The following is a 27,542-nucleotide window of genomic DNA, read 5'->3' as shown; positions in this document are numbered from 1 at the left end:
ATGTCTAAGTATTTTCATGCATTTAGCAGGAGATCTAAGGCCCTTGACATTCCACGTAACCACGGTCAGTTGGGTTCCGCTTGTGTCAGCCATCAGGTGTGTGGTGAGTGCATAAGAGTCTCAGAGCTACCATTAAAGGAGATCCGATGGGACTTAGGGTGGGTATTGTAGTAGGGGCGGGTATGTGTATATAAGATGGCACATAGGACAGGGGGGGAGGAGAGAGAAGGGGAGGAAAGGAGAGCAGGAAAAGGAGTAGTAGGAAAAGAGTAAAGAAGAGAGAGAAAGACAGAACAGTAAAGCTACTAAACAAGTGTAAACCACATCTTCACTTTTTTCCACACAAGGAACATTGTACAAACACATCTCCCAGAGAGTGACCGCACCCCCTGGGAGAGGCAAGATTTGCACCTCGGGGTAGAGGGAGGGATAAAAGGAAAAGCTAGGGGAAAAGGGGGAGGACCCAGGCAAAGCAAGGGAGGGGAGGGGGGGGGAAGGGAGGAAAAAAGAAGAAAAGGGGAGGGAAGATCAGGGAAGAAGGGTAGGGTAATGGACTGCAGGAGGAATCAGATAGCAGCCGCAAAATAATGGGAGCATCAATATATCAAGTAACATAGGTAAAAGAAAACAACCAGAACACATCAGTAGACAAGCCCATGGCAGGCAGCAGGGCCTAGGTTAATAAAAACAACAAAGAAAAATGTAAACCATCCCCCTGTTTATACCAATCCGTAACAAAAACGACGGGAGAGGTATAAAGTGAGGGAGCAGTCGCAAACCCAACACACTGAAGGTCCGCAAAACAACTTGCAAAACTGTAGGGCAGCGAACATCCATCCTGCATTTAATCAACAGGAGTAGCAGGATCTCCAACACAAGGAAAGGTGCTGAAGCTCAGCAAAAGGAGATCTTCAGCGAAGGGCTGTGCGGGGAGGATGAGTGGTCGAGCGGCTTCGTTTGTAAGGCGGTTTTTCAGGACTCATACGTTGGGGGGTGCCGGTGTGAGGCTCGAGAGCCGATCCAGGCGAAAGGCTTCTGGTTGAGGGGGCATGGGCAGTGTCCATGTCTGCAGGATAGTTAAGAAAGTGTTCCGCCTCAGCAGGAGAGGTAAACGTGCGGCGGGTACCATCAGAGGAAGTAATATGAATTACTGCCGGGTATGTTAGAGTAAACTTAACATGGTTGTTGAGGAGGGCCGCACAGATCGGCGAAAAGGCTTTGCGCATCTTCATGACTTCAATGGAATAGTCAGCAAATAGAAGCAAGGTCGCCCCATCAACAGTCAGGGAACGTTGGGATCGAAATTTTTGTAGAATGGCATGCTTATCAGCATAATTGAGGTAGCGGACAATGACTGGGTTTAGCGCGCTGTTCATTGAGATGGCCTAGGCGGTGGGCCCGTTCAACAATGCATGGCGTTTTGAGGCCTAATTGGGCAGGAATGGGTTCGGCGCAAATGTCAGTCAGTTGTGCAGCAGTAACCGATTCGGGTAGGCCCACTACCCTCAAGTTGTTCCTTCTGGCCCGATTTTCCAAATCGTCGATTTTAATCCAGAGGTCTCTGGTAGAATGGGTAAGGCATGCTATGGCCGCAGATTGTGCTGTGGCATCATCTTCCATGAGGGAGATGCGTTCCTCTGCGTGTGTGAGGCGTTGGGCCTGAAGCTGGAGTTCCGTGTGGAGCTGCTCCATGGCCTTTTGTATAGCTATGTCTATAGTAGCGGTCAGCGTGGGGGTCAGGAGAGACACTACTGCCTGTGCGATGTCAGCAGAGGGGGCCGTGACAGCGTTGGGAGCCGCCGGAGACAGCGGGGAAGGCTCAGTGAGGCATTGCATAGGCGCCATCTTGGCCGCAGTCTCGGCCTGGTCCGTTTCAGCGGCGATTGCCGCGGCGAGCGATCTGTGCGGGGATCGCTCCACAAAGCGATCCATCGGCGGCTCAGCTACTCCCGGAGTCCGGTGGGGGGGTCCCCGAGGCGTATGGCAGGCTTAGAGGCCGGTTTCAGGGGGGTGAGCGGTCGGAGCGATATCCGCTTACCTCCTCCTCATGTGGCGCCGGAACCGGAAGTTGTGTGTGTCAGTGCTCTATATCACAGTGCTGGTGTCAGTGCTCTCTATCATCGTGCTGGTGTTAGTGCTCTATATCATGGTGCTGGTATCAGTGCACTCTATCTCAGTGCTGGTCTCAGTGCTCTCTATCACGGTGCTGGTGTCAGTGCTCTCTATCTCGGTGCTGGTGTGGTCTCAGTGCTCTCTATCTCGGTGATGATGTGGTGTCAGTGCTCTCTATCTCGGTGCTGGTGTAGTGTCAGTGCTCTCTATCACAGTGCTCGTGTCAGTGCTCTATATCACGGGGCTGGTGTCAGTGCACTCTAACACGGTAATGGTGTCAGTGCTCTATATCACAGTGCTGGTGTCAGTGCACTCTATCACAGTGCTGGTGTCAGTGCTGTATATCATGGTGCTGGTGTCAGTGCACTCTATCACGGTGCTGGTGTCAGTGCTCTATATCACGGTGCTGGTGTCAGTGCTCTACATCACGGTGCTGGTGTCAGTGCTCTACATCACGGTGCTGGTGTGGTGTCAGTGCTCTCTATCACGGTGCTGGTGTGGTCTCAGTGCTCTCTATCACGGTGCTGGTGTCAGTGCTCTCTATCACGGTGCTGGTGTCAGTGCTCTCTATCACGGTGCTGGTGATCATCTCCTGCACCCTCTTCATAGCCTACCCTGACCTTTCCTCTCATCCATTGCCTTCATGCGCTCCTGGGTCCTGAATTGTCAAGATTTCACAGATAAAAAAAGAATGCTTGTAGTTGTCGATCCCAGATTCACTTTATACATGTCTTATGTCAGTGGCCATGTGGTGGGACTATGTGTGCACAGCTAGTAATTATTTTGTGGCTGGAAATATGACCTGCAGGTTTTTAAAGTTCGCCTGCCATTGAAGTCAATGGGGCCCGCCGCAAACTTTGCGGTTCACGAACTTTCAGCCGTGTTTGCGGTTCGCATTCACGAAACGTCCCGTCGGAAGTTCGTCCATCTCTACTTCTCAGCTCCAAATACTTAACTCTTAGCATCTCCTTTAATATTTGAAGAGGAACTTAAAAATTCTAAGTTGGTGCCTGCTAGTACTGTAGCTGCTGACTTTTAATGAACAGGTACTTACTAGCCCATGGATTCCAGTGCTGTCTTCGCCAGAGTCGATACTTCGTTGGGCTTTGGATCCCGGTGCCACCATCTCTTATGTAACCTTATAAAGTCTTGCAGTCGATTTCCCCTCTGCAACATGTGATGTATCCCAGGAGGGTGCAGGTGGTGGGAGAAAGAGCCAAACTGATGTCATCCTCGCCCCAAGACACCTGTCAAAAAAGGCTCCTGCACATAAGAAAAGAGTTTGGAAATTAGGAGTTAGGGGCACAAAGAGAATCAACTTTTCAGTGAAGGTCTGCTTTAACCTTTAAACTCTGTCACTTACAATATATCTAAACCCCAAGAACAACATATAATATGTTGCAGCTTACCAGACCTTAGATGTGGAAGTTGCATTGCAGTGCATTGAAAGAAAGTACTCATAGCCCTTGAAATTTTCCTAATTTTTTCCATGTTACAACCAAAAATGTAAATGTATTTTATTAGGATTTTATTTTATAGACCAACACAAAGTGGCACATTATTTTGAAGTGGAAAGAAAATGATAAATAATTTTCAAAACTTTTTACAAATAAATATGTGAAAAGTGTGGGGGGGCATTTGTATGGTGCCCCCCGGAGTCATTATTTTGTAGAACCCCCTTTTCACTGCAATTACAGCTGCAAGTCTTTTTGGGGATGTCTCTACCAGATTTGCATGTCTAGAGAGGGACATTTCTGCCCATTCTTCTTTGCAAAATTGCTCAAGCTCTGTCAGATTGGATAGAGAGCGTCTGTGAACAGCAATTTTCAAGTCTTGCCACAGATTTTCAATTAGATTTAGGTCTGGACTTTGACTGGACCATTCTAACACATGAATATGCTTTGATCTAAACCATTCCATTGTAGATCTGGCTGCATGTTTGGGGTCATTGTCCTGCTGGAAGGTGAACCTCTGCCCCAGTCTCAAGTCTTTTGCAAACTCTAACAGGTTTTCTTCTAAGATTGCCCTGCACAGTGGAACCTCGGATTCCGTTCCAGGAGTATGCTGGTAATCCAAAGTACTCGCATATCAAAGTGAGTTTTCCCATTGAAATCAATGGAAACAAAAATAATTTGTTCTGCATTGACTTCAGTGAAATGCAATACTGCATGTGGCCAGAGGCGGGGGGCACCAGAGAGCCTCGGAAACAGCTGAAAAGGCCCAAGCACACTTCGGCTGACTTCGGCGAATCCTAACTCGGTTTTCAAGTGTTGTCTCCCAAAACTAGCAGGATTCAGGCCAAAAGCAGTGTGAAGTACTACTTTTTGCCTGAGGTGGGGTGCGCCAGAGCTGAACATCTCTGATCGTCAACGTTCGGAAATGCACGGAAAGGCCAAAGGACAGTTCGGCTGACCTTGGCAAACCTCGGAAAGCGAGTGCTCGTTTTGCAAAACGCTTGTTAACCGCGTTACTCGAAAACCGAGGTTCCATTGTATTTGGCTCCATCCATCTTCCCATCAACACTGACCAACTTCCTGTCTCTCCTGAAGAAAAGCATCCCCACAACATGATGCTGCCACCACCATGTTTAACGGTGGGGATGGTGTGTTCAGGGTGATGTGCAGTGTTATGACGCGTACACACGATCAGACAATCCGCCGGACATTTTCACTTAGGGGTGTACTAGCGGTTTAGACATTAATGGCTGTGTGTTGAGTTATTTTGAGGGGACAGCAAATTTACACTGTTATACAAGCTGTACACTCACTACTTTACATTGTAGACAAGTGTCATTTCTTCAGTGTTATCACATGAAAAGATAGAAGAAAAGATTTACAAAATGTGAGGGGTGTACTTATTTTTGTGAGATACTGTATATGTGTTGGATTTTTTTATTTATATTTATTTTTTACCAGAAATGGCGGCGATCAGCGACTTATAGCAGGACTGCAATATTGTGAAGGACAGATCGAACACCTAACTGACACTTTTCACACTTTTTGGGGACCAGTGACACCAATACAGTGATCAGTGCTAAAAAAATATGCACTATCACTGTACAAATGACACTGGCAGGGAAGGGGTTAACACCAGGGGCGATCAATGGGTTAAATGTGTTCCTAGGGAGTGCTTGCTAACTGTGTGGGAGGTGCTTGCACTGTGGAAAGGTACAGGTACGTGATTCTGCCCAGAGCATCCGCTCTGCCACGGTAAATGTTAGACATGTGCATTCGTTTTCGTCCGAATGCATTTTCATCCGAATTTCAGGTATTTTCGTTTTCGTTTTGACAAACGATAACGAAAGTGCAGATTCCGAAAAACGAAAGATCCGACATAAATAAATGCTTTTTTTCATTTTCGTTGTTACAACAGTTCGATATAGAATAGGAGATTCGAAGTGACCGTTCGATATAGAATAGGAGATTCGACGTGACTCCATATGTCTATTGAACCTGTGGTCGAATGTGCCTAAGTTTCGTTTACCTCTATTAGTCCTATTATATAGAAAAGCTTCGACAGAGAGTAAATATTCGACATAGAGAGAACAGAATCGACAGAGAGAAACGATACTGGAATTGGGTGGGGGAAGTAAATTAAAAAAAAAAAATAGATAATATTCGACGGGATCGTTGCACGTTTAATAATATTCGACGGGATCGTTGCACGTTTAATAATATTCGACGGGATCGTTGCACGTTTAATAATATTCGACGGGATCGTTGCACGTTTATAATAATATTCGACGGGATCGTCGCAACTATACGACACTGCAATCGTACATTTCGGCAATCGAATGCTCCGCCTATAGGCTATATAGTTTAGCAGCTCCATCGAATCTTCTTTATCCATTCGACAGATACCATAAGCCTTCCAAGACAGATTCGACCGTAATTCATGTGGATTTTCGGACGAATGCAATTTTTGCACGAAAAACGAAATAAATAAAAACGAATTTCGGGAGTAACTAAATAAATAAAATTTACGGACGAAAACGAAAAAACGAAACGAAATATTCTAGTCTGCACATGTCTAGTAAATGTACGTGGGGCGGTTGGCATCTGGTTAAATTGGTTCTAAAGCCTTTGTGTATGTGATTATTTTTTTTAGATCTATTTGAAGTTCCAGAAATAACAGTGACCCCGTATCCAGTGGTAGAAGGTGATGAGATGACCCTGACATGTGACATTATTCTCAGCCCGCTCAGACCGAGGACACAACTGAAATTTGCTTTTTACAAAGATGGACGGAATATCCAGGAATTCCCTTCATATAATCAATATGGAGTTCAGTTCTCTCAGGTGAAGGACTCTGGGAAATATTCCTGTGAAGTGACAACTACAACCAACAGTGTAAGAAAGAGGAGTCAGGAGACATTGGTTAAGATAAATGGTGAGTCAACCTCGGGACCAACCAAAGGAATGAGTAACATTTTATGAACCCAAATCAGAAGTGAAACACAACATTTGATAGTGAATTAATAGACCAGCATCTCACTCCAAACTCTTTGGTAATAATACAAAAAAAAAAGGAAGAAAGAGGGCGCTAACCAATTACTGTTTATACTTTATAATAGGTGTAGCAGTACCCCCATAGGGGCTGCTGATTGACTCTATACTCCACTGGCTACCCCGACTCTGCAGATCCTCTCTTACCTCTGACACCTCAGGTTCCATATTGTAATGTTATGTTATCAATGAGGATCACACACCATGTTACTGAACCACTTAAAGAGGGAGTCCACCTAAAAAATAAAATATTAAAAGCCAGCAGCTACAAATACTGCAGCTGCTGACTTTTAATAAATGGACACTTACTTGTCCCAGGGTCCAGCGATGCCGAAGCCGAGAATTGTAGATAGAAAATAGTTACCGTAATTGAGGTATGCAGACAGGTGCACAATGGGATAAACATCCAATATACTACAAAACTTATATTAAGTGCCCTCCCACTGAAACCTCAAAGCATACACACACCAAACTTGCAGTATTATATTATAAACATGCAACCGTACAATACAATATATATTTCCTGTACTCTAGGGCTCCCCCTAGGTTGTAATGCAATGTTCCAAATGCAAAGCGAACTGTGATGCTTTGTAGAAGAGGATAAAGTCCCTTGTCTTCTTGATCTTCAGGTAGTTTATGGTATTAGACTGCAGTATTTGTAAATCCAGGTAAGGAAAGCAAATTGTAGGATAAATGAAGTGCTGGTAATTGTGTACCTGCACATATAAGTCACTTGTAATACTTTCTCCTTAGCAGTGGGTACAACTCAGCATTAACTTCATAGCACAGGGTAGGCAGACCCTGAAGTTCCACTGTATGCAGCCTATGGATAAGTGAAACTACAAGTCTCACCAGCAGTCTGCAACTAACTCACACAGAACAGTGCACTATATTGATCTGGGCAAGTGCCCACTCACCACAACAGGCCCAGATGCTTGTAAGGCTCCTTTCCTGATGTCTAAGTCTGATCCAAGCTGGCGCCGTCACACTCCTTCTTATGGCTGATGACTGTAATGCAGGAACCCTCCAGAAATCTTGATTCCACCGTTCCAATCTGCACGCTGGTCAAGCTGACTGTGCTCTGAAACACCTCAGAGGCCGATCGATTCTGCTCCGCGCCTCACAGGCTGCAGTCTCCCGGTCACACACCCAGTCCTCATTGCAGGCAGGTACTGAACGGCATTTGCAGTGAATTAGAGCAGAGACTGTGAACCAGGCCTTCTTGTCTAACATCAGTCCCTGAACTCACAAAGGCGCTATTCTGAGAGAATGGTCAAACATTCCCATAGACACACTCCTAAACCTTGTGGATGGCCTTCCCAGAAAAGTTGAAGCTGTTATAGCTGCAATATTGAACCCTACAAACTAAGATGGGGATGCCATTAACCGCTTCAGCCCCGGAAGATTTTACCCCCTTCCTGACCAGAGCACTTTTTGTGATTCGGCACTGCGTCGCTTTAACTGACAATTGCGCGGTCGTGCGACTTGGCTCCCAAGCAAAATCGACGTCCTTTTTTTCCCACAAATAGAGCTTTCTTTTGGTGGTATTTAACCACTTCCCACCCGGCCAATGCATATATACGGCCGGGTGGGAGCCGTCTACTCCTGATAGGACGTTCAGGAACGTCCTTCAGGAGTAGCGGGTTTGCGTGTGCGCACGCCCGCGCAGCGGCGCGATCCCGATGTGCTCGTGTCACCCGGACACGGCACATCTCAGATCGGCAGGAGGGCTCTGTGATTGGCCCTCCTGATCACATGACGGCCGTGTCCAATCACGGCCGTCATGTGATGTAAACAAACAGCCGGTTGCTAGGCAATCGGCTCTCCTCTCCTCACACGGAAGTCACCGCTGAGGAGAGGAGAGCAGAACGCTGCAGCCGGCTGATGATCAGTGAGTATGGGCTGCTTTTTACAGCTTTTTACTCACTGATCATCAGTGTAGTGTAAACACACAACACACCACACAGTACAAACACAGTCCCCACATATGTCCCCAAAACACACATGTCCCCAAAACATACATGTCCCCAAATAATAAAAACACATGTCCCTAATAATAAAAACATGTCCCCCACATATGTCCCACTAAAATCACATGTCCCAATGATTATCTGCACACATATGTACGTGATCACCTGCACACATATGTACATGATCATTTGCGTACATATATCCGTGATCACACAAACCAATTATTATACACTTAACGGAATTTTTTTTACCAAAAACATGTAGCAGAATACATTTTGGCTTAAATTTATGACAAAATTTGATTTTATTGGATTTCTTTTCAAATAGAAAAAAGAAAATATTGTTTTTTTTCCAAATATCTTTGCTATAATAAATATCCCCCAAAAATATAAAAAAAAAAATTTTTTTCCCTCAGTTTAGGCCGATACGTATTCTTCTACATATTTCTGGTAGAAAAAAAATCACAACAAGCGTTTATTGATTGGTTTGCGCAAAAGTTATAGCGTTGACAAAATAGGGAATAGTTTTATGGCATTTTTATTAATATTGTTCTTTTACTAGTAATGGCGGCGATCAGTGATTCTTATCATGACTGCGACATTATGGTGAACACATCGGACATTTTTGACACATTTGTGACACATTTTTGGGACCATTGTAATTTATACAGTAATCAGTGCTATACAAATGCACTGATTGCTGTGTAAATGACACTGGCAGTGAAGGGGTTAACCACTAGGGGGCAGTGTAAGGGCTAAGTGTGTCCTGGGGAGTGTTTCTAACTTTGGGGGGTGTGGCTACGTGTGACACGTCACTGATCTCTGCTCCTGATCATAGAGATCGGTGACGCTGTCACTAGGCAGAGCGGGGAGATGCTTGTTTACAACGGCTTCTCCCCATTCTTCCTCTCCATGAGGCGACTGCGGGTATCCCTGCGGCGATCGAGTCCGCGGGACCCGCGACCTGACTCACGGAGGTACTGGCATGCGATGGCACGGCGGCAAATTTAAAGGGACGTACAGGTACGCCCATTTGCCCTGCCATGCCATTCTGACGATGTACATCGGCGTGTGCCGGTCGGGATCCGGTTAAAGTTCATGTGCGTGCAAAGGCAGGCGTCCCAATACATTTGACAATATAGTGTATATATCTATCAACTTGATGATTGGAATTTTATTTATTGTATGTTTTAACACATATTTGTAGCTTTTGTATCTGTGAGGTTGTGGTTTATACATTTGAGATTTTGTATCTTTATTTTATTGATCATCTAACTACTTGTTTATGTGCACAAGGTGACACCACAATAGGGATAAAACTTTTTCCACAAAAGGGAGTTTAACAAGACTGAGTGGCCACTCATTAAAATTAGAAGAAAAGAGATTTAACCTTAAACTACATAGAGGGTTCTTTACTGTAAAGCCATGTACACGCGATCAACAATCCAATGGAACAATCCACCCGTGTGTAGGCTCCGGCGGACTTTTTTTACCCAAAAGTCTGGCGGACTAAGAAAGTAGTTTTGCACTCAAATATGTCCGCCGGACTCACATTTCGGCAGACAATACGGCCGTGTGTGTGCTAGTCTGCCGTACTTTTGAAATGAACAGAGTTTTCCCGCCCGGAGAAAAGTCTGCTCATTTTGAGCGCGGCTCCAGGTAGCTGGGATCAGCGAAGGAAGCATCGCTGGCCACGTCACCTGATATGGACTTAAGGGAAAAGGCGGCGAGGGGGTCCTCCTCTAGGTCCATATCAGACCCTTATCTGAGCATACTACCTGGCCAGTCAGGGAAGGGGGTGGGGGCGAGCGAGTGCCCCCTCTCCTGAGCCGTACCAGGCCACGTGCCCTTAACATGGGGATGCTTTGGGGAAGGGGGTACCTGTTGATGAGGACAGGGGCCTCTTTCCGACAACCGTGGCCGTTGGTTGTTGGGGGGTCTGTGGGCGGGGGGCTTATTGGAATCCGGGAGTCCCCTTTAATAAGGGGGCCCCTGGATTCCGGCCCCCACCCAATGTGAATGAGTATGGGGTACAACGTATCCCTACCCATTCACCTGTGAAAAAAATGTAAAAAAAAAAAAACACAACACACAAGGGTTAAAATAGTTTATTGCACAGCTCCAGGGTCTTCTTCCGTCTTCGGGGGTCTTTCTCGCCGGACTCCTCCGCTATCTTCTGCTAGCTCTTTTACTAGCGGAGGAGCCCGGCCTTCTTCGCCGCCGCCGCTCGGGGGTCTTCTTCCGACTTCGGGGGTCTTGTCCCCCTCTTCAGTTCTTCTTGCCGGGCCACTGCGACTTCTTCTAGCTCTTTTACAAGTGTTGGCCCGGTCTTCTGTCGCCGCTGTCGCCGTCTTGTCTTCTGTTCTTCTCTTCTTGAGCTGTTGCCTCATCGCTGTCTCTGGTCACAATGACAGGCACTCTGCGTGTGGCGACTTATATGGGGACATCGCCGGATGATGTCCCTGCCCATTATGATCTCACAGTCCCAGAGGATGCCGGCAAGAAGAATCGAAGAGGGGGACAAGACCCCCGAAGTCGGAAGAAGACCCCCAGGCGGCAGCGAAGAAGAAAGCCGGGCTCTTCCGCTAGTAAAAGAGCTAGCAGAAGATAGCGGAGGAGTCTTGCGAGAAGACCCCCGAAGATGGAAGAAGACCCCCGGAGCTGTGCAATAAACTATTTTAATCCTTGTGTGTTGTGTTTTTTTTTACATTTTTTTCACAGGTGACTGGGTAGGGGTACATTGTGTCCCATACTCATTCACATAAGGTGGGGTGCCGGGATCTGGGGGCCCCCTTATTAAAGGGAGCTCCCAGATTCCAATAAGCCCCCCGCCCGCAGACCCCGACAACCAATGGCCAGGGTTGTTGGGAAGAGGTGCTTGTCCTCATCAATATGGGGACAAGGTGCTTTGGGGTGGGGGGGGGGGTCGCGTGGCCCCCCTTCCCCAAAGCACTCCCCCATGTTGAGGGCATGCGGCCTGGTACAGCTCAGGAGGGGGGGCGCTAGCTCGTCCCCAGCCCCCTTTCCTGACCGGCCGGGTAGCGTGCTTGGATAAGGGTCTGATATGGACCTAGAGGGGGACCCCCACACCATTTTTTCGGCGTAGGGCTTCCCCTTTAAGTCCATACCAGGTGACGGGGCCAGCGACGCCTCCTTCATTGGTCCTGGCTACCTGGAGCTGTGCTCAAAATGAGCGGACTTTTCTCTGGGCGGGAAAAGTCTGTTCATTTCAAAAGTACGGCGGACTAGCACACACACGCGGCTGTATTGTTCGAGGAAATGCGAGTCCGACGGACAAATTTGAGTGCAAAACTGCTTTCTTAGTCTGCCAGACTTTTGGGTAAAAAAAGTCCGCCAGAGCCCACACACGGGCAGATTGTTTGATTGTGTGTACGCAGCTTTAGACTGTAAGGAAGCTTCAGTTCAGCTCATATTTATCTTGGACCAGCTGTAAGGGCCACCAAAAGCTCTCCAGGACACTCCTCGGCAGAAAAGGCTTCAGCCGGGGTACTCCAGCCCAACCAACTACTTCTGTAGCACGTTCTAGTTAGGTAGGTGCTAGAGTGAGGATTTTTCTAGCAGAGTAGAAAAATGTAGGCAGGCCTAGCTGGTTGCCAGGCCTGTTTGTTTTAATTCTGGGCTGGGAGTGGCTCATTGTAGCAGCTGGTGACTCACAGGTAGCATCACTGTCACCTCCCTGTTCTTTCTAGAAGGTACTAGAAAGAGGAGGAGAGGTGGAGCTGCCTGGGGTATTCAAAGGAGTCTTGACCAATCCCCAATCTGGATTGGCACGAGGCAAGCCTCCTCAAATACCCAGGATCAGCCCAGCAAGGGAGGAGTTGTCGGGTGGAAGAGCTGGAGTGAGTGAGTGTACCCACGATCAAACAATCTGTGTCTCTGAGTGACTGAGAGATGGATTCTGGGCAGGGTGACAGAGAACCATTACACTCAGCAACCCTACGGGGGCTTGGCTACACTTCCTAGAGGACAGCAAAAAGTTAGGGAAAAAAGTATTTGATTCCCTACTGATTTTGTACATTTGCCCACTGACTTTTGTACATTTGCTCCCTAACTTTTTGCTGTCCTCTAGAAAGTGTAGGGTTGCTGAGTGTAATGGTTCCCCTGTCACCCTGCTCAGCATCCATCTGTCAGTAACAAAAATATCCAAAAAAACACATTTCAAAAAAGTTATAAATTGATTTGCATTTTAATGCGTGAAATAAGTCTTTGACCCCTTCGCAAAACATGACTTAGTACTTGGTGGTAAAACCCTCCTTGGCAATCAGAGATCAGAAGTTTCTTGTAGTTGGCCACAAGTTTTGCTCACATCTCAGGAGGGACTTTGTCCCGCTCCTCTTTGCAGATCCTCTTCAAGTCATTAAGGTTTCGAAGCTGACGTTTGATAACTCGAACCTTCAGCTCCCTCCACATATTTTCTTTTGGATTAAGGTCTGGAGACTGTCTAGGCCACTCCAGAACCCTAATGTGCATCTTCATGAACCACTCCTTTGTTGCCTTGGCCATGTGTTTTGGGTCATTGTCATGCTGGAAGACCCATCCACGACCCTTTTTTTATTGGCCTGGCTGAGGGAAGGATGTTCTCACCCAAGATTTGATGGTACATGGCCCCATACATCGTCCTTTTGATGCAGTGAAGTTGTCCTGTCCCCTTAGCAGAAAAAACCCCCAAAGCATAATGTTTCCACCTCCATGTTTGACAGTGTGGATGGGGTTCTAGGGGTCATAGGCAGCATTCTTCCTCCTCCGAACACGGTGAGTTGAGTTGATGCCAAAGAGCTTGATTTTGATCTCATCTAACCACAACACTTCCACCCAATTCTCCTCTGAATCATTCAGATGTTCATTAGAAAACTTCAGATGACCTGTACATGTGCTTGTTCATGGAAAAGCATTTAAAATGTTTCCTCCTTGATTTCCTTCTCTGCAGAGCTGTTCGTAAATCCAAAAATCATAGGAACCCAATATCATACCATAGAAGAAGACCATATGACCCTGATGTGTAACACGAGTCTCAATCCCCTCAGACAGAGGACAGAACTGCAGTTTGCTTTCTACAGAGATGGACGAAATGTTCAGGAATTCAGTTCATCCGATCAATATGGTGTCCAATCCGCCCAACTGGAGGATTCTGGAAATTATTCCTGTGATGTGAGAGCTTTGAATGATAAAGTGAGGAAGAGAAGTCACTTCATCCATATTATGATAAAAGGTGAATATGATTTATTCCTGAATAGATCACAAATGTACCTCCAGCTTTAAGAAAAAGTTGCAAAATTATAGACTGTCTCCCGACTGTTACAATTGTTAGCAATTTATAAGATCAGGCAGAATAATTTAACGACATTTCTGGTAAATTTTAGCCCAAAATTGATCATGGCTTTGTAAAAATTTGGGGAATTTTTGGCAAAATTCATTGATGCTAAAGCTCAATTCTAAATATGGATTTTTTTTGCATAATTACATTGGTCCGGCTTGATAAAATGTATGTATGCATGTTCCATACATGTAGATCCACTGTGAAAGCAGAGGGTAGCTCTAGTAGTCACTGCTACTACAGTGGTCACCATTCTGACTAGAGTTCTTTTCTCTACCTGGGTTCTGTTGAACTTTGGAGTTTGCCAAGAAGTTGCTTGTTGTTTCTTTGGCTGTGGCATATTGACCTCATATCTCACATTGCCTGCATAGTTCTGGGTCCAGTGCAGCTTGGCAGAGTCAGACATTCTTCTCACTGAGTGCAAGGCATTCTCTTATTGAGGTGGGGTGAGATGGAGATAGTACTGTCACCATCCTGACTCTCCACATTCTGTCAGCAGCCCCTGTTTTCACTATGCAGGAGAACATGGAACCCTGAAGATCTGGCAATCACTTTAGGAGTGATGACTACCATGGTGATGTTCCCCTTCCACTGTGGTCCCACAAGTATGCCATATGCATACATACATTGGTCCTAGTTGTACCAGTGTACAGCAGGTCATAGATGATGTGATTTTCTTTTCTGCAACCACGAGTGGCAGGAAAGAAAATAGCTTGATTCCCCTATCAACACAGTCATTGTTGATGGGGGAATCCCTCCCACTGACCCATGGTGTTCTCCTGGTGGGGAATGGGGGCACAGGGAGCCGTCCCTGCCAGGAGAACACAATGATTATTGCTAGCGGCTATACCTGCAGGCAGTAGTCCCACATGGTGGTTGTGCCCAAGTTGATGGAGGGATTGACTTGGTTACAATCAGCCTGCCATAGATGGTTCGAACCTTTGGATGGTCCCTGCTGAACTGGCCGAGATTTGAACCCTCTGTGGCTGGCTTGACTATGCATACCTGAAATTCAGCTTTAAGAGAAACACATTTCACCAAATTTTCACAGAAGTTTGATGCTCATCCTTTCTAGCAAATGCGATTTGTTTAACTGCTTATTATTTGCAGAGTTATTTTTTACCCCGGTGCTAAATGTAAGCACATTGGAAGTCTTAGAAGGTGACAACATGACCCTGACATGTGACACAAGTCTCAGTCCACTCAGACAGAGGACAGAACTGCAGTTTGCCTTCTACAGAGATGGACGGAATGTTCAGGAATTCAGTTTATTTAATCACTATGAAGTCAAGTCCGTCCAGCTGGGGAATTCTGGGAATTATTCCTGTGATGTGAGATCTGCATCGAACATTTCTAAGAAGAGTGAGGTTGTCTTTGTCCAGATAAGAGGTAAATTGTTTCACTGTCAGTTAAGAAAAAAGTTAACTCACATAAGTATGTACATCCAGTACCAGGACAAGGTCATCCAGTGCCCTGGGCAGAGCTGACAAATTGCCCCCCATATCACTCTGAGCATCACTTCTTTTAATCGGGCAGCTGGAGAACAAAGCACTGGCCAGCTCCCAGCAACCCAACCGTCCCACATAAAGAAACTGCATCTGGGGCAAGTTCCCCTCTTGCCCCCCACCTCCCCTTTCCGTCCCTTGTCCTGGTCCTGTGTACATCTACAAATATGCAGAATCTGGTCTCATGAACTAAAAAATTTTCTGTTTCTTTTTATACAGAGAAAAGTAGCAAACACAAAACCCCAATAATTATTGTGACTCTTCTGGTCTTGCTCTTGGTTGTCACTTTCCTGCTCTTCAAGTACAGACACAAGCTGCACTGGCCAACCACTAGGTGTCCACACCAACAAAGAGGACTGCAACCGGAGCCTCAAATTTCTCCAACATGTATGACCATTATCAATATATTAAAGAAGTACTGAATACTAGGATGTAGTACAAATATGGTAGAAACAGCTTCTATAATATACATTACTTTAAGTTGAAGTTTATTCTTCTTATGTTTGGTTCCTTATTTCCCTCCACATCAACATGCTCATGGAATTTTTACATTACCTTTACCTTTTTATTACATACTTTTTTTTTTTAGGTCATTCTTGGGTCTTTGTGTTTCTGTATGCAGATCACAGCTGATATACGGTATATATATATATATATATATATATATATATATATATATATATATATATATATATATATATATATATATATATATATATATATATATATATAAAATAAATATATATATATATATTTATATATATATATATATATATATATATATATATATATATATATATATATATAGAAAGGCCAGTATGGTGGCCTGAAATTATGGGAGGAGCCCGGTGGAGTATATAACCAGCCCGTTCGCCTATCCCCCTCGTCGGTTCCGGTGCGCGATATCTGATACGTCAGATATCAAGGGCCGACTATCCTAGACCAGACGCAGTGAGCCTGTTCGTGAGTTCCCGCGTTGTTCGTCTCCGTCTTGACAAACTCGTCTTCCCGTTCATCAGCGTCCGTGGGTTTCGCCGTCGGAGTGTCGTCATACCCATCGAATTTGTCGTTACACGTTGGGCCGGCTGTCGCAGGTAGGGCTTCGGCACCCCCTTTTCAGTTCATATATTACAATGTCCCATCAACATTCCCTGAACTCACGAACCGCTCACTTCCTTTCAGTCGAATGTTTTACTGTGGCTCTCGTACTCATGTCACTGTTTCTACTTTCGATGTAGTCGTTATCACCTTTCGGCATGTTCGATCACGCCACGTCAGGCGATTCATTCGCAAGTACGGCATTCGAAACCATTCGACTCCCCGAGCATTTCTATTAGTATCGGTCGAATCGTTCGACTCACAGCCGACTGCTTGTTACGACAAAGCAAGCAGTCCGCACGTATCGGTTGGTCTGCTCCAGTTCGAGTATATCTCATCATTCATGCAGTTTTGTTATGTATCTCATTTCATCTCATTTCAAGTCATTTCAGTCCCAGTCATTTCTACCGTTTCAAATCATTTCTGTCACTAGCCGCGCTCCGGCGCGAATCCTGTCGCACCTCTGGTGCACCGATTCGCTTTGAAGTGCCCCAGGGTTCGGCCTCATTTCTGTACATGCTCCAGAGACTGAGTCACTCGCAGGTTCACGCACGGTCCCTGATTCTTGTCTTTGTCATGGCATACCATTTCTGTCACTTATTACGCTCCAATTCGAATCCTGTCGCATTCTTCTATGCACCGATTCGTCCTGGTGTGCCCAGCTGCTACGCCTCATTTCGGTACATGCTCCAGAGACGGATTCTTTGTAACCTACAGTCCAGTCGTTGAATCCTGTCTCTGTCATGGGATATCATTTCTGTCACTTATTACACTCCAATTCAAATCCTGTCGCATTTTTTTATGCACCGATTCGTTCTGGTGTGCCCAGCTGCTACGCCTCATTTCAGTACATGCTCCAGAGATGGATTCTTTATTGTTACCATCAGTCCAGTCATTGAATCTTGTCTCTGTCATGGGATATCATTTCTGTCACTTATTACACTCCGATTCGAATCCTGTTGCATTTATTTATGCACCGATTCGTCCCGGTGTGCCCAGCTGCTACGCCTCATTTCAGTACATGCTCCAGAGACGGATTCTTTGTTGTAACCATCAGTCCAGTCGTTGAATCTTGTCTCTGTCATGGCATTTCATTTCTGTCACTTATTACGCTCCAATTCGAATCCTGTCGCATTTTGTTTTTTTATGCACTGATTCGTTCTGGTGTGCCCAGCTGCTACGCCTCATTTCAGTACATGCTCCAAAGACAGGATTCATCTGTTTGGTTCATGGGCTCGTCCTCTGATTCTTGTCTTTGTCATGGGTTTTCATTTCATTTCACCTATCACGTTCCGGTACGAATAGTCACATCTGTGTACCAAATTCGTCTCGGCGTGCCCCAGGAATGGCCTCATTTCAGTACATGCTCCAGAATCCGTTTCGTGCTCGGTCGCAAGTTGTGGCATGGCGATCTGGATCTCTGTCATGGCAGGTTCTCTCATTTCACTGTCACATACCGCTTCCCGGTTTGGGTCCAGTTGATTCTTCAATGTTTGGACGCCTACCGGGGGCCTTGCTCCTCGGCCTCATTTCATTATAAGTTGCCTCGGAAGGGAAACACAGCTTCGTTTAGGCGTGTCTCGCTGTTTTCTCCACATACAAGCGTAGACTTCTTGCAATCGTTGCAAACACACATCCAAGCGTAGACTTCTTGCAATCATGGCAAGCACGCATCCAGACATAGACTTCTCGCAATCATTGCAAGCACACATTCGAGCATAGACCTCTTGCAATCATTGCAAGCACGCATTCGAGCATAGACCTCTTGCAATCATTGCAAGCACGCATTCGAGCATAGACCTCTTGCGATCATCGCAAGCACGCATTTGAGCATAGACCTCTTGCACTCATTACAAGCACGCACTCAAGCGTAGACCTCTTGCAATCATGGCAAGCACGCATTCGAGCATAGACCTCTTGCAATCGTTGCAAGCAGATGTCCAGGCACAACTCATGGCAATCATTGTTGGCAGGCACTTCTGGCTGCTCGATAGATTGCTTTGGGGAAAGCCTGGATACCTTCCTAAAGGTACGTTGTATTACGGGGTACTTATATTTATAGATATAGTTGATCCAGGGAAAAATCCGATTGCCTCTCGAGGGGTCAGGAAGGAATTTTTTCCCCTGCTGTAAGCAGATTGGGCTATGCTCTGTTGGGGGTTTTTTGCCTTCCTCTGGATCAGCTGAGGGCGTAGAATTGGGTGTGTCAGGTTGTGTGATACCTTATTTATTTTGATTTGTGGTGGGACTGGATGGACTTCTGTCTTTCCGGCCTGGCTACCCATGTGACCTACCATAATTCCTTGCAATCGTTGCAAGCACGAGTCCTGGCATAACTCCTTGCATTAGTTGCAGGCACGCATCCTAGCATAACATCTGGCAATCATAGCAAGCACGCATCCTGGGTAACATCTTGCAATCATCGCAAGCACGCGTCCAAACATACATTCAAGCACAACTCCTGCAGTCTTCGCAGTGCACATGCGGTAACACGAATGGCTCACAGTCACTACGTACACATCTCCAGTGACAGACTCCCGGGCAATTGTCGCAAGCACACGTTTAACACACTTTTGGTCATGCCAAGGCTCGCGACTTAGCATAACTTCTTGCAATCATTCGTTGGCAAGCACATTCTCAGTGGCACACGAACCGGCTACACGTCATTTTCAGCAGCACTTAATTGGCCACTCGTCTCTTGTGGCTTTTCTTACAAACCACTCACTGTTGTCTGCCTACCCGTCTCTTCCTTAGGACAGTTGAGTTCCACTTCCGTCCCGCACCAGGATCATGTTGACACACGCAACTGGCTTCTTCCTGTAGCACGCCCAGGCTATTTCTAGCCAGCGTTCAGCATTTCTTATCCTTACAGTGCACGGAGGGCCATCTGTCATTCGGCCCGTACAGCAAGATCCCCACTACGAGGCATCCAGAGGCATCAGCCCATAGCCAACGGCAAACGCTCGCCCATCACAACTACCATCTTTAGGGGCATATAATATCCTCGCATATTCCCCAGTCTAGTCATCCAAAAGACACCTACAGTCCCTACACGGCATGTCGAGTTTCCCTATGCACATCATCCCTCAGGGTCGCGCCTTTGTGTCACGCCTGTTGGTCTTACTGTCCCTCTCACAGGATCCAGAGCAAGCCCTCAGCCTGGATCCCACGGCAATAGCAGTCCTTGCTATGCGGGAGGAATTCCTATCGTCTGGGAATGGCGTCTCCCTGTTCATTCCCTCCGTGTCTTCCCTTTCTCCCCAGGTGATGACCGACGCAGTGGCCTCCACGGGCTTGCGGCTGTTTTTGGCCACCTCTGGCTCGCAGCTCCCTGGCCTCCCCAGTTACTGGCAATTCCTGGCTGCGCCAAGGCGTCCTCTCTGTTGATTATGTCCTTCCTACGTCGACTGGTCCAGCTCTTGTTGTTGTTTCAGTTCAACATCCGCTGTTCCTTTATCCCCGGTAAATTCAATCAGGCAGCGGACGCCCTCTCCTGCTTTAACCTTGTCTCGTTTTCGATCAGGTACCCGGAGCCGGACCAACATCAGCAGCTATCCCGGACTGGTCTCGACTGACCCTGGATTAGCCCCTCACCTCCTAGCGGCTACCCAACTCATTGATCACTCCCTTTCCCGCAATACCCTCAAGGCCTATCAATCAGCCTGGAGGGCCTTTAACCGCTTAATCACGTATCACAGCACAGAGACGTCCCGTGTCAAGCAAGTCATAGCCTTCATTTCCTACTGCCACTCGCAGTTGGCGTTATCCTTTTATACGATCCGGCTATACCTGACCGGTATAACATTTCACCTCCCTCCAGGACCCTACCGTACCCTCCTTATTTTACCACGCCGTTCAGGCTGTTATGCGCGGTATCCAGAAGCGCCAGCCGATGGCCGGCACCAAACGACTGCCTATCACAGGAGACGTTTTAGAAATATGTCAGATATCCTGGCCACTTCACCTTTTCGGTCTCCACATTAGTGTCATTTACAAGCAGCCATACACCCGGCCTTCTACGGCTTCTTACGGCCGAGCGGGTTTACTGGTAGTAGCCTCACGGCACGCATGCTGTGCAAGCACCACCTGGTCCGATTCAAAGACCATTTCGTCTTACACTTAGCAGTCTCCAAGACACAGCAGCTTGGCTCGGGTACGGACATACACTTCTATAAGTCCAACAACCGCTGGTACCCGGTCGCCATTCTCGCCCGCTTGTTGACCCTTTTGGCTGATCAACCAGGAACTAGTATGCTTCTGCCATTTCACACTAAGCCTCTGAACGCTGCCCGCTTTATGGAACATCTCAGGATACTCCTGGGTATCCTTCACCTCTATCCTACTCACTACTCCGGACATTCATTCCGTATCGGAGCAGCTTCAACAGCATCCCGCCAAGGGGTCCCGGACCACATTATCAAGAAGTTGGGCAGATGGAGGTCCACCTGTTTCGCCCGCTACATACCCAATCCGCTAGTGGAGATGGCCCAGGCCTTTGTCGAGCTCACCCAGTAACAAACTTGAATCAATAAAATGCAACCCCTACCTGAATGTTTTTGCCCCCTTATTTTGGTATACCGTACGTCAGACCAGGGCACACTTTCAGGTCCATTTCAAGTAAGCGAGTTTATGTTAACCTTGTTTGTCATCCTTATCCGTATCGGTCAGAGGGCTCTGGACCATAAATAGAAAGGCCAGTATGGTGGCCTGAAATTATGGGAGGAGCCCGGTGGAGTATATAACCAGCCCGTTCGCCTATCCCCCTCGTTGGTTCCGGTGCGCGATACCCACCCACCCATCCCCTTTTTCAGGGCATTTCTCAAGCATTATACTCCTCATGAGAGTACTCATTTCACTCCATTCATATTCATTTCATTTATCACCCACTTCTCTATCTAAGGTATGCCCCCTTATTTTGGTATACCGTACGTCAGACCAGGGCACACTTTCAGGTCCATTTCAAGTAAGCGAGTTTATGTTAACCTTGTTTGTCATCCTTATCCGTATCGGTCAGAGGGCTCTGGACCATAAATATATATATATATATATATATATATATACTATATACTGTATATTTACTTATTTATTACAGGTACTTATATAGCACCATTAATTGTCGCAACGGTTTACATACATATTATGCATTCACATCAGTCCCTGCACTCAAGGAGCTTACAATCTAAGGTCTCCATTCATATACTAGGGCCAATTTAGACAAGAGCCAATTTACCTACCAGGATGTCTTTGGCGTGTGGGAGAATACCCACACAGGCACAGGGAGAACATGCAAAGTCCAGGCAAGTAGTATAATAGTGGAGGTTCGAAGCGGCGACCCTAGTGCTGATAAGTGCTAATCATTTTTATACAGTATGTATATATATATATATATATATATATATATACACACACACATCCCTTTTTTCTGAGGGTCTTCTGGCTGGTCTGTTGATGTTGACAGGTCCATTTACTTCTCCTCCAGTATGCTTTTTGCTGGGCTGTACAGTGCTTATTAGCACAATTCAGTGCAATAGTACCCTGGGCTCACGGGAAGTAGGTTGAATGATGCTGGCAATCATTCAGTCTGGAGACTGAAGACATCATGTAGAATTGATGGTGAATATTTTTGAAGGTGATGTTTTATTGTTCTACTTTTGCTAGGCTACACTATTTATTTATTTAGTGAATCATTTCCAACTTCCATGAGACTTAAAAAAATGGGATCCAACATTTAGGATGACTTTAGGATGATTGTCCTTTGACCAAACAAAGCAATTCTTTCTGGTATGGAGGAAATCTCACACCAAAATCTATAAAGAAAAATGTGAGCCCCCCCCCCAGATACATATGAGGCTCTTTGAGTCTGGTATGGAGCTTGAAGGGGAACCCCTCACCAAAAAAAAAGAGTCTGGTATGGATATTGAGGAGAAACCCAATGCCAAAAAAAACACATTGTGGGCCCCCCCAAAGGAATGGGAGAGGGGACGAGCTCTGCGCCCCCCACCCCAAAGCACCTTGTCCCTATGTTGATGGGAACAAAGGCCTCTTCCTGACAAGTGACAACCCTGCTGCAGTAATTACTGACCCGTGATGTCACAAGGGGGCAGAGTCTCCAGGTGACGTCACCGAATGGCCACGCTCTATATAAGAACTGGCAGACAATGGAACTGACACAGCAGCAGGAGCCAGCATCGGAGGACGACCAGTTTTTTTTATTCTTATCTGGTTGGCGACAGCAGAAGAAATCATTGGAGGGAGCAGATATCACTGGAGGGAGAAGACATCAGAGGAGGGAGAAGACTGGAGAAAAAAGACACGTTGGACCTCTGACGGGGGACACGCTTCATTTTTAATAAAAGACTTGTCCAAAAGCTTCTCTCTTGTTTTTTGACACTGCACTTCTTTTTTTTGGTGAATGGGTAGGTGTACAATTTACCCCATACTTATTCACATAGGGGGAAAGGTGGGATCTGGGGGTCCGCTTTTAAAGGGAGCTTACAGATTCTGATAAGCCCCCTGCCCGCAAACCCCCACAACCACCACCCAGGGTTATCAGGAAGAGGCCCTTGTCCCCATAAACACTGGGACAGGGTGCTTTGGGGCGGGGGGCACAGAGCCCCCCAGCCCCAAAGCACGCACCCCCTCTGTTGAGGGCATGTAGCCTGGTATGGACCAGCCCCCTTTCCTAACCTGCCAGGCTGCATGTGTAGAAAAGGATCTGGTATAGATTTTGGGAGGAACTAAAACCAAATTAATAGGCTGAAATGGTGCCCAAGTTGGATTAAAGTAGTGCAGGAACATTTTTCAAAGTCAGACCAGTTAAGACTGGCTCTCATAGGGACCATTGATTTTGGCATGTAATGCGACTTGTGCAGACGATGGAGCATATGTACCAGTGTGAACCAGCCCTTACATAAATGTTGTGCAAACATAATACAGAAGAATGTGTCATTATCATCTCCCTTCTTCTCAGATGCTGCCAGAGAGTCAGTCGATGACACTGAAGTCACTTACACCGACCTTATTCTGCATCGTGGACCACAAGGTAATCCCTCTGTAGGAGTTCATGTTCCAGTTGGCTGTTTACCTATTGATAAACTGTTGACAACATAGTAAGTTCACCTTCGTATGATGAAAACCTCAGACTCAGCCATCCAGTGAAAGTGGTTCAGTGTTCTGACTCACTCACCTATGCATGTAGATCTTAGCTTGATCTCTGTAGATATAGATCTTTTACAACGTTGTGGTAAGAAGATATGGAAAGCATATGAGAAGGAGACTAAAGCCCCATCTGGTGGCAGGATAGCAAACTACTTTATATATTATAGTTCAGATTTACCTGACTGAATAAAACATGTCTAAAATATTAGTACTTTTTTATTATTATTTTTTTAGGTCTGACCATAATAATTAAATAAGTAAATAATGTACAAAATTGTTATATAAATCAGAATTTTCTTCCTGTTGCATCATTTTAAATCATTTTAAAATGTGTTTATCACTATGGATCAACATAATGATAATTCATATTTATAGTGGGGAACATACGCATGGCAACAATTGAAGAACAGCAGCACATTTTTAATAAATTCTCTGAACTATTATTTTTTTTAAAGTATAACAGAAAGTATATTTCCACTGTTTTACTTTTGTTTTAATTACATTTTCATAGCCCTCTAGTGAATATCAGTTTGTCAGAAAGGGCTGTTGGCATCCTTGTTGGATCCTTGTTGGACTTTTGTTGAGCTTAAACCAGTTACACAGTAAATGGCATATTGTTTTCTTTGTCTCACTAAAGTCTCTCTTCACAGTTGTCATGGAATAGAAGAAGTATATTCTGAATATTGTGTACATTTATCATATATTCATTTTTTTCAGGGTCTTCGTTGACCAGAGAACCTGTGAGTATAATGCAATAATAAGACATTGGTTAAGTGCAAGATTTACAATATCAGGTTCAGAAGCATAATTGGAAGGATTAATGGGTGGTGATGGTGGGTACCCAAAGTAGTGTTTCCAGATGGCAGTGTAGATATGGTGGAGACTGGCTCTACTCCCAAACCAAAGGGCTTCTAAGCCCACTTTGAACTGATAATGGATAAAGAGATAAGGACTGGAGGGTCTCACCAGAATACTGAACCATCAGATGCTGAGAAACATGCTTACAAGCTGCCGTATAACACTAATGCCTAATAATCGTCATTCCCTAGAACAGGGGTAGTGAACGTCGGCTCTCCAGCTGTTTTGAAACTACAAATCCCATCATGCCTCTGCCTCTAGGAGTCATGCCTGTGACTGTTAGGGTCTTGCAATGTCTCATGGGACTTGTAGTTTCAAAACAGCTGGAGTGCCGAGGTTCCCTACCCCTGCCCTAGAACAACCTTTCTCAACCTTTTTACCCTGGAGGAATTCTTTAAATAATTTTTCAGGTGTCGGAGAGCCATTGCGAAAAACAATTCATTGGTAGTCAGTGGAAAAAAATGCACCCTGTGTTGCTGACCAGTGGGAAGAATGCTCCCCTTTAGTAGTGGTCCAAATGCCACCCTTACAGACAGCTAAAAAGATAGTTAGTCAAGCTGAAAAAAGATGCAAGTCCATCTAGTTTAACCAAAAAAAAGATTAAATTAAATAAATAGAACAAATAAAAAGCAAGTGGCATTGACCCCTGAACTATGCATGACCATTAAATAAGTGGTCAGTCAGCCACAACTCAGGGAACCCCTGGCAACCTCTGGAGGAACCCTAGTTGAGGATGGCTGTCTTAGACATTCCCTTTATTTATCAAGCCCTTTAGAAAAGCATCCTAGAGCCTGAAACAAGTTGGCTATACAATCAAATTCTGCTTGAACTTATTTTGGACTTCAATACTCTATTGTGGCACTCCAGTCCTTATCTCTTTTTACAGATTTAGAAAGAATATGAACACTGGAGCTAACTCTAGAGCTGTAAGCATTAACTGGTGCACAAGCAGGGCGAGACCCTTATTTCCAAAATTGTACAAGGAATAGTAAAATATATTCTTCAGATTTTGGGCCTGGCATTAGCCTTGGGGGTAGGGTACCAGGGGAAGCAAGATTTCGCTCAGAGTTTGGCCCTGGCAAGGTCAGTCAAGTAGTAGTTATAGGTGCACAATTATCTGCCATAGTTGAAAACTGTCAAAATTAAAGCGGAATTCTACGCAACTACTCTTAAAACTTTCTCCTTCCCCCTCCTAAAACCTATACTTACTAACCTGTGTAAGAAAGTTGCATATATTTACCTAATTTCAGGCCGCTCCGGTCTAGCAGCAAGATCTCCCAAGTATCATCCATCCATCCTATACAAGTATTTAATTCATTCATTCATTCATTCATTCATCCAGTGGCATACCTACCAAATGTCCCTGATTTCGAGGGACTGTCCCTGATTTGGAACAATGTCCCTCTGTCCTTCTTTCCTCCTCATTTGTCCCTCATTTTGGTCTGATCTATATAGTTGTATATAAAATGCACTTTTTATCTTTCAAAAAACCCTTCATCCAATTTCCAAACTGCTGCATTTGTAAATTTCAAAAGCCAATATAAGGTATAATAGTGGTAAAAAAAGCACTTGTGGATTTTAGTATAATTTGCCTTTCAAGGAGCGTGGCAGGGGGTAGGTCCTATGCCTACATACTTTTGCTAATAGGTATCCCTCGTTTTCATTTCAAAAAGTTGGGTGGTATGTCCAGTGGTGCAGCCTGCAGGGAAGAAGAGAGAGCACTCCAACAACGGCTAGTAAAGCCTGGAGTGGTTCTATCACCAATTGGCTTCATGGCCCATCCATTGTCGGCACTCCTTCCTCTCTCCTGCAGAAGTGCTGGCTGACACAGGGGAGCTGGATCACGTGGCTGGACCAGAGTGACCTAAAAATAGGTAAGTATATGCCAGTATAGTAAGTATAGGTGTTAGGAGGGGGGAGGGGGAGTTTTAAGAGTACTGTAGTTAGGTAAAGCCAGGAATTCCACTTTAAGTTTTTTGCTGCTTGGTCAATGTTGACATCTGTGAGGACAGATGTTCAGATAACATTGGAGTTAAAAGATCATGACCCCCTAGCCTGCCCTTAGTTGTTGGTCCATGAAGACAGTACAATGACACCTAATTAATGTTCTATGGTTAACAGTATTATGGAGGGCATAAACGTATTGAAAGGCTTAAAATGAAGTCTATAAAATATAGATAAAATAAGAAATGATTTACTGGTATATGACCAATGTATATTATTCTTGTAATTCTTGTATGTTCAAAGGATGTCACCTACGCCACTGTGAAATGCAGAAAAGCACCATATTAAAGAAGACCTCCGATGACCTTTGTCTATAATGACCACATAACATCACCCCATGATTATTATTATTTTTTATCCAATCATTTTTATTGAGTTTTGACAAAGTTGGTACACCCCATTATCATTCTTTAGGCCAGCAGGTTGCAGTTGCATATTTCAGGTGCATTTTGCGTTTTTCAATACATGTTTTTGATCTATTAAAGTCTATAAAACCAAAAACACAACCTCTGGTCCCTGGCCCTTTCCATAAAATGCACAAATGTGTCTGTGACCCATAGGAAACCATGTGAAATGAACTTTAGTGTGTTTCTGCAAAACTGAAAATGCATTCAAAAATTTATAGGTGTGAAGTAGGCCTTAAAGATGAACTCTTGTTTAGACATGTGCAGAGTAAAATATTTCGTTTCGGAATTTCGTTTTCGTCTGAAAACTTAATTTATTTAGTTACTCCCGAAATTCGTTTTTATTTATTTCGTTTTTCGTTCAAAAATTGCATTCGTCCGAAAATCCACATGAATTACGGTCGAATCTGTCTTGGAAGGCTTATGGTGTCTGTCGAATGTATAAAGAAGATTCGACGGAGCTAACTATATAGCATACTTTAGAACCCTATTAAAGTCTATGGGACTCCAACGTTCAAAATCTAAAGTGCTAATTTTAAAGGCTAATTTGCAAGTTACTGTCCTAAAAAGTGTTTGGGGACCCGGGTCCTGCC

General features: G+C 45.3%; 1 protein-coding gene across 1 annotated transcript; it reads left to right on the top strand.

The window, feature by feature from the left end:
- Positions 1-26,862, top strand: LOC143958847 (Fc receptor-like protein 2). Its single transcript, XM_077467828.1, has 7 exons — positions 1-103; positions 6,220-6,296; positions 13,613-13,817; positions 15,033-15,311; positions 15,647-15,814; positions 23,496-23,567; positions 26,789-26,862. The coding sequence occupies exons 1-7, from the start codon at positions 1-3 to the stop codon at positions 26,860-26,862; spliced, it is 978 nt and encodes a 325-aa protein (XP_077323954.1).
- The last annotated feature ends 680 nt before the right edge of the window (positions 26,863-27,542 follow it).

This window comes from Lithobates pipiens, unplaced genomic scaffold, assembly GCF_037356315.1.
Source record: "Lithobates pipiens isolate NorthernLeopardFrog02 unplaced genomic scaffold, aLitPip1_a1.2 Scaffold_62, whole genome shotgun sequence".
NCBI lineage: Eukaryota > Metazoa > Chordata > Amphibia > Anura > Ranidae > Lithobates > Lithobates pipiens.
This window is presented reverse-complemented; position numbering and strand designations above follow the sequence as displayed.

Coding starts and splice junctions, on each gene's coding strand:
- LOC143958847 (XM_077467828.1), top strand. CDS start 1: ATGTCTAAGTATTTTCATGCATTTAGCAGGAGATCTAAGGCCCTTGAC. Junction 104..6,219: donor TGTCAGCCATCAGGTGTGTG/GTGAGTGCATAA, acceptor TATTTTTTTTAG/ATCTATTTGAAGTTCCAGAA. Junction 23,568..26,788: donor TCTGCATCGTGGACCACAAG/GTAATCCCTCTG, acceptor GTATGTTCAAAG/GATGTCACCTACGCCACTGT.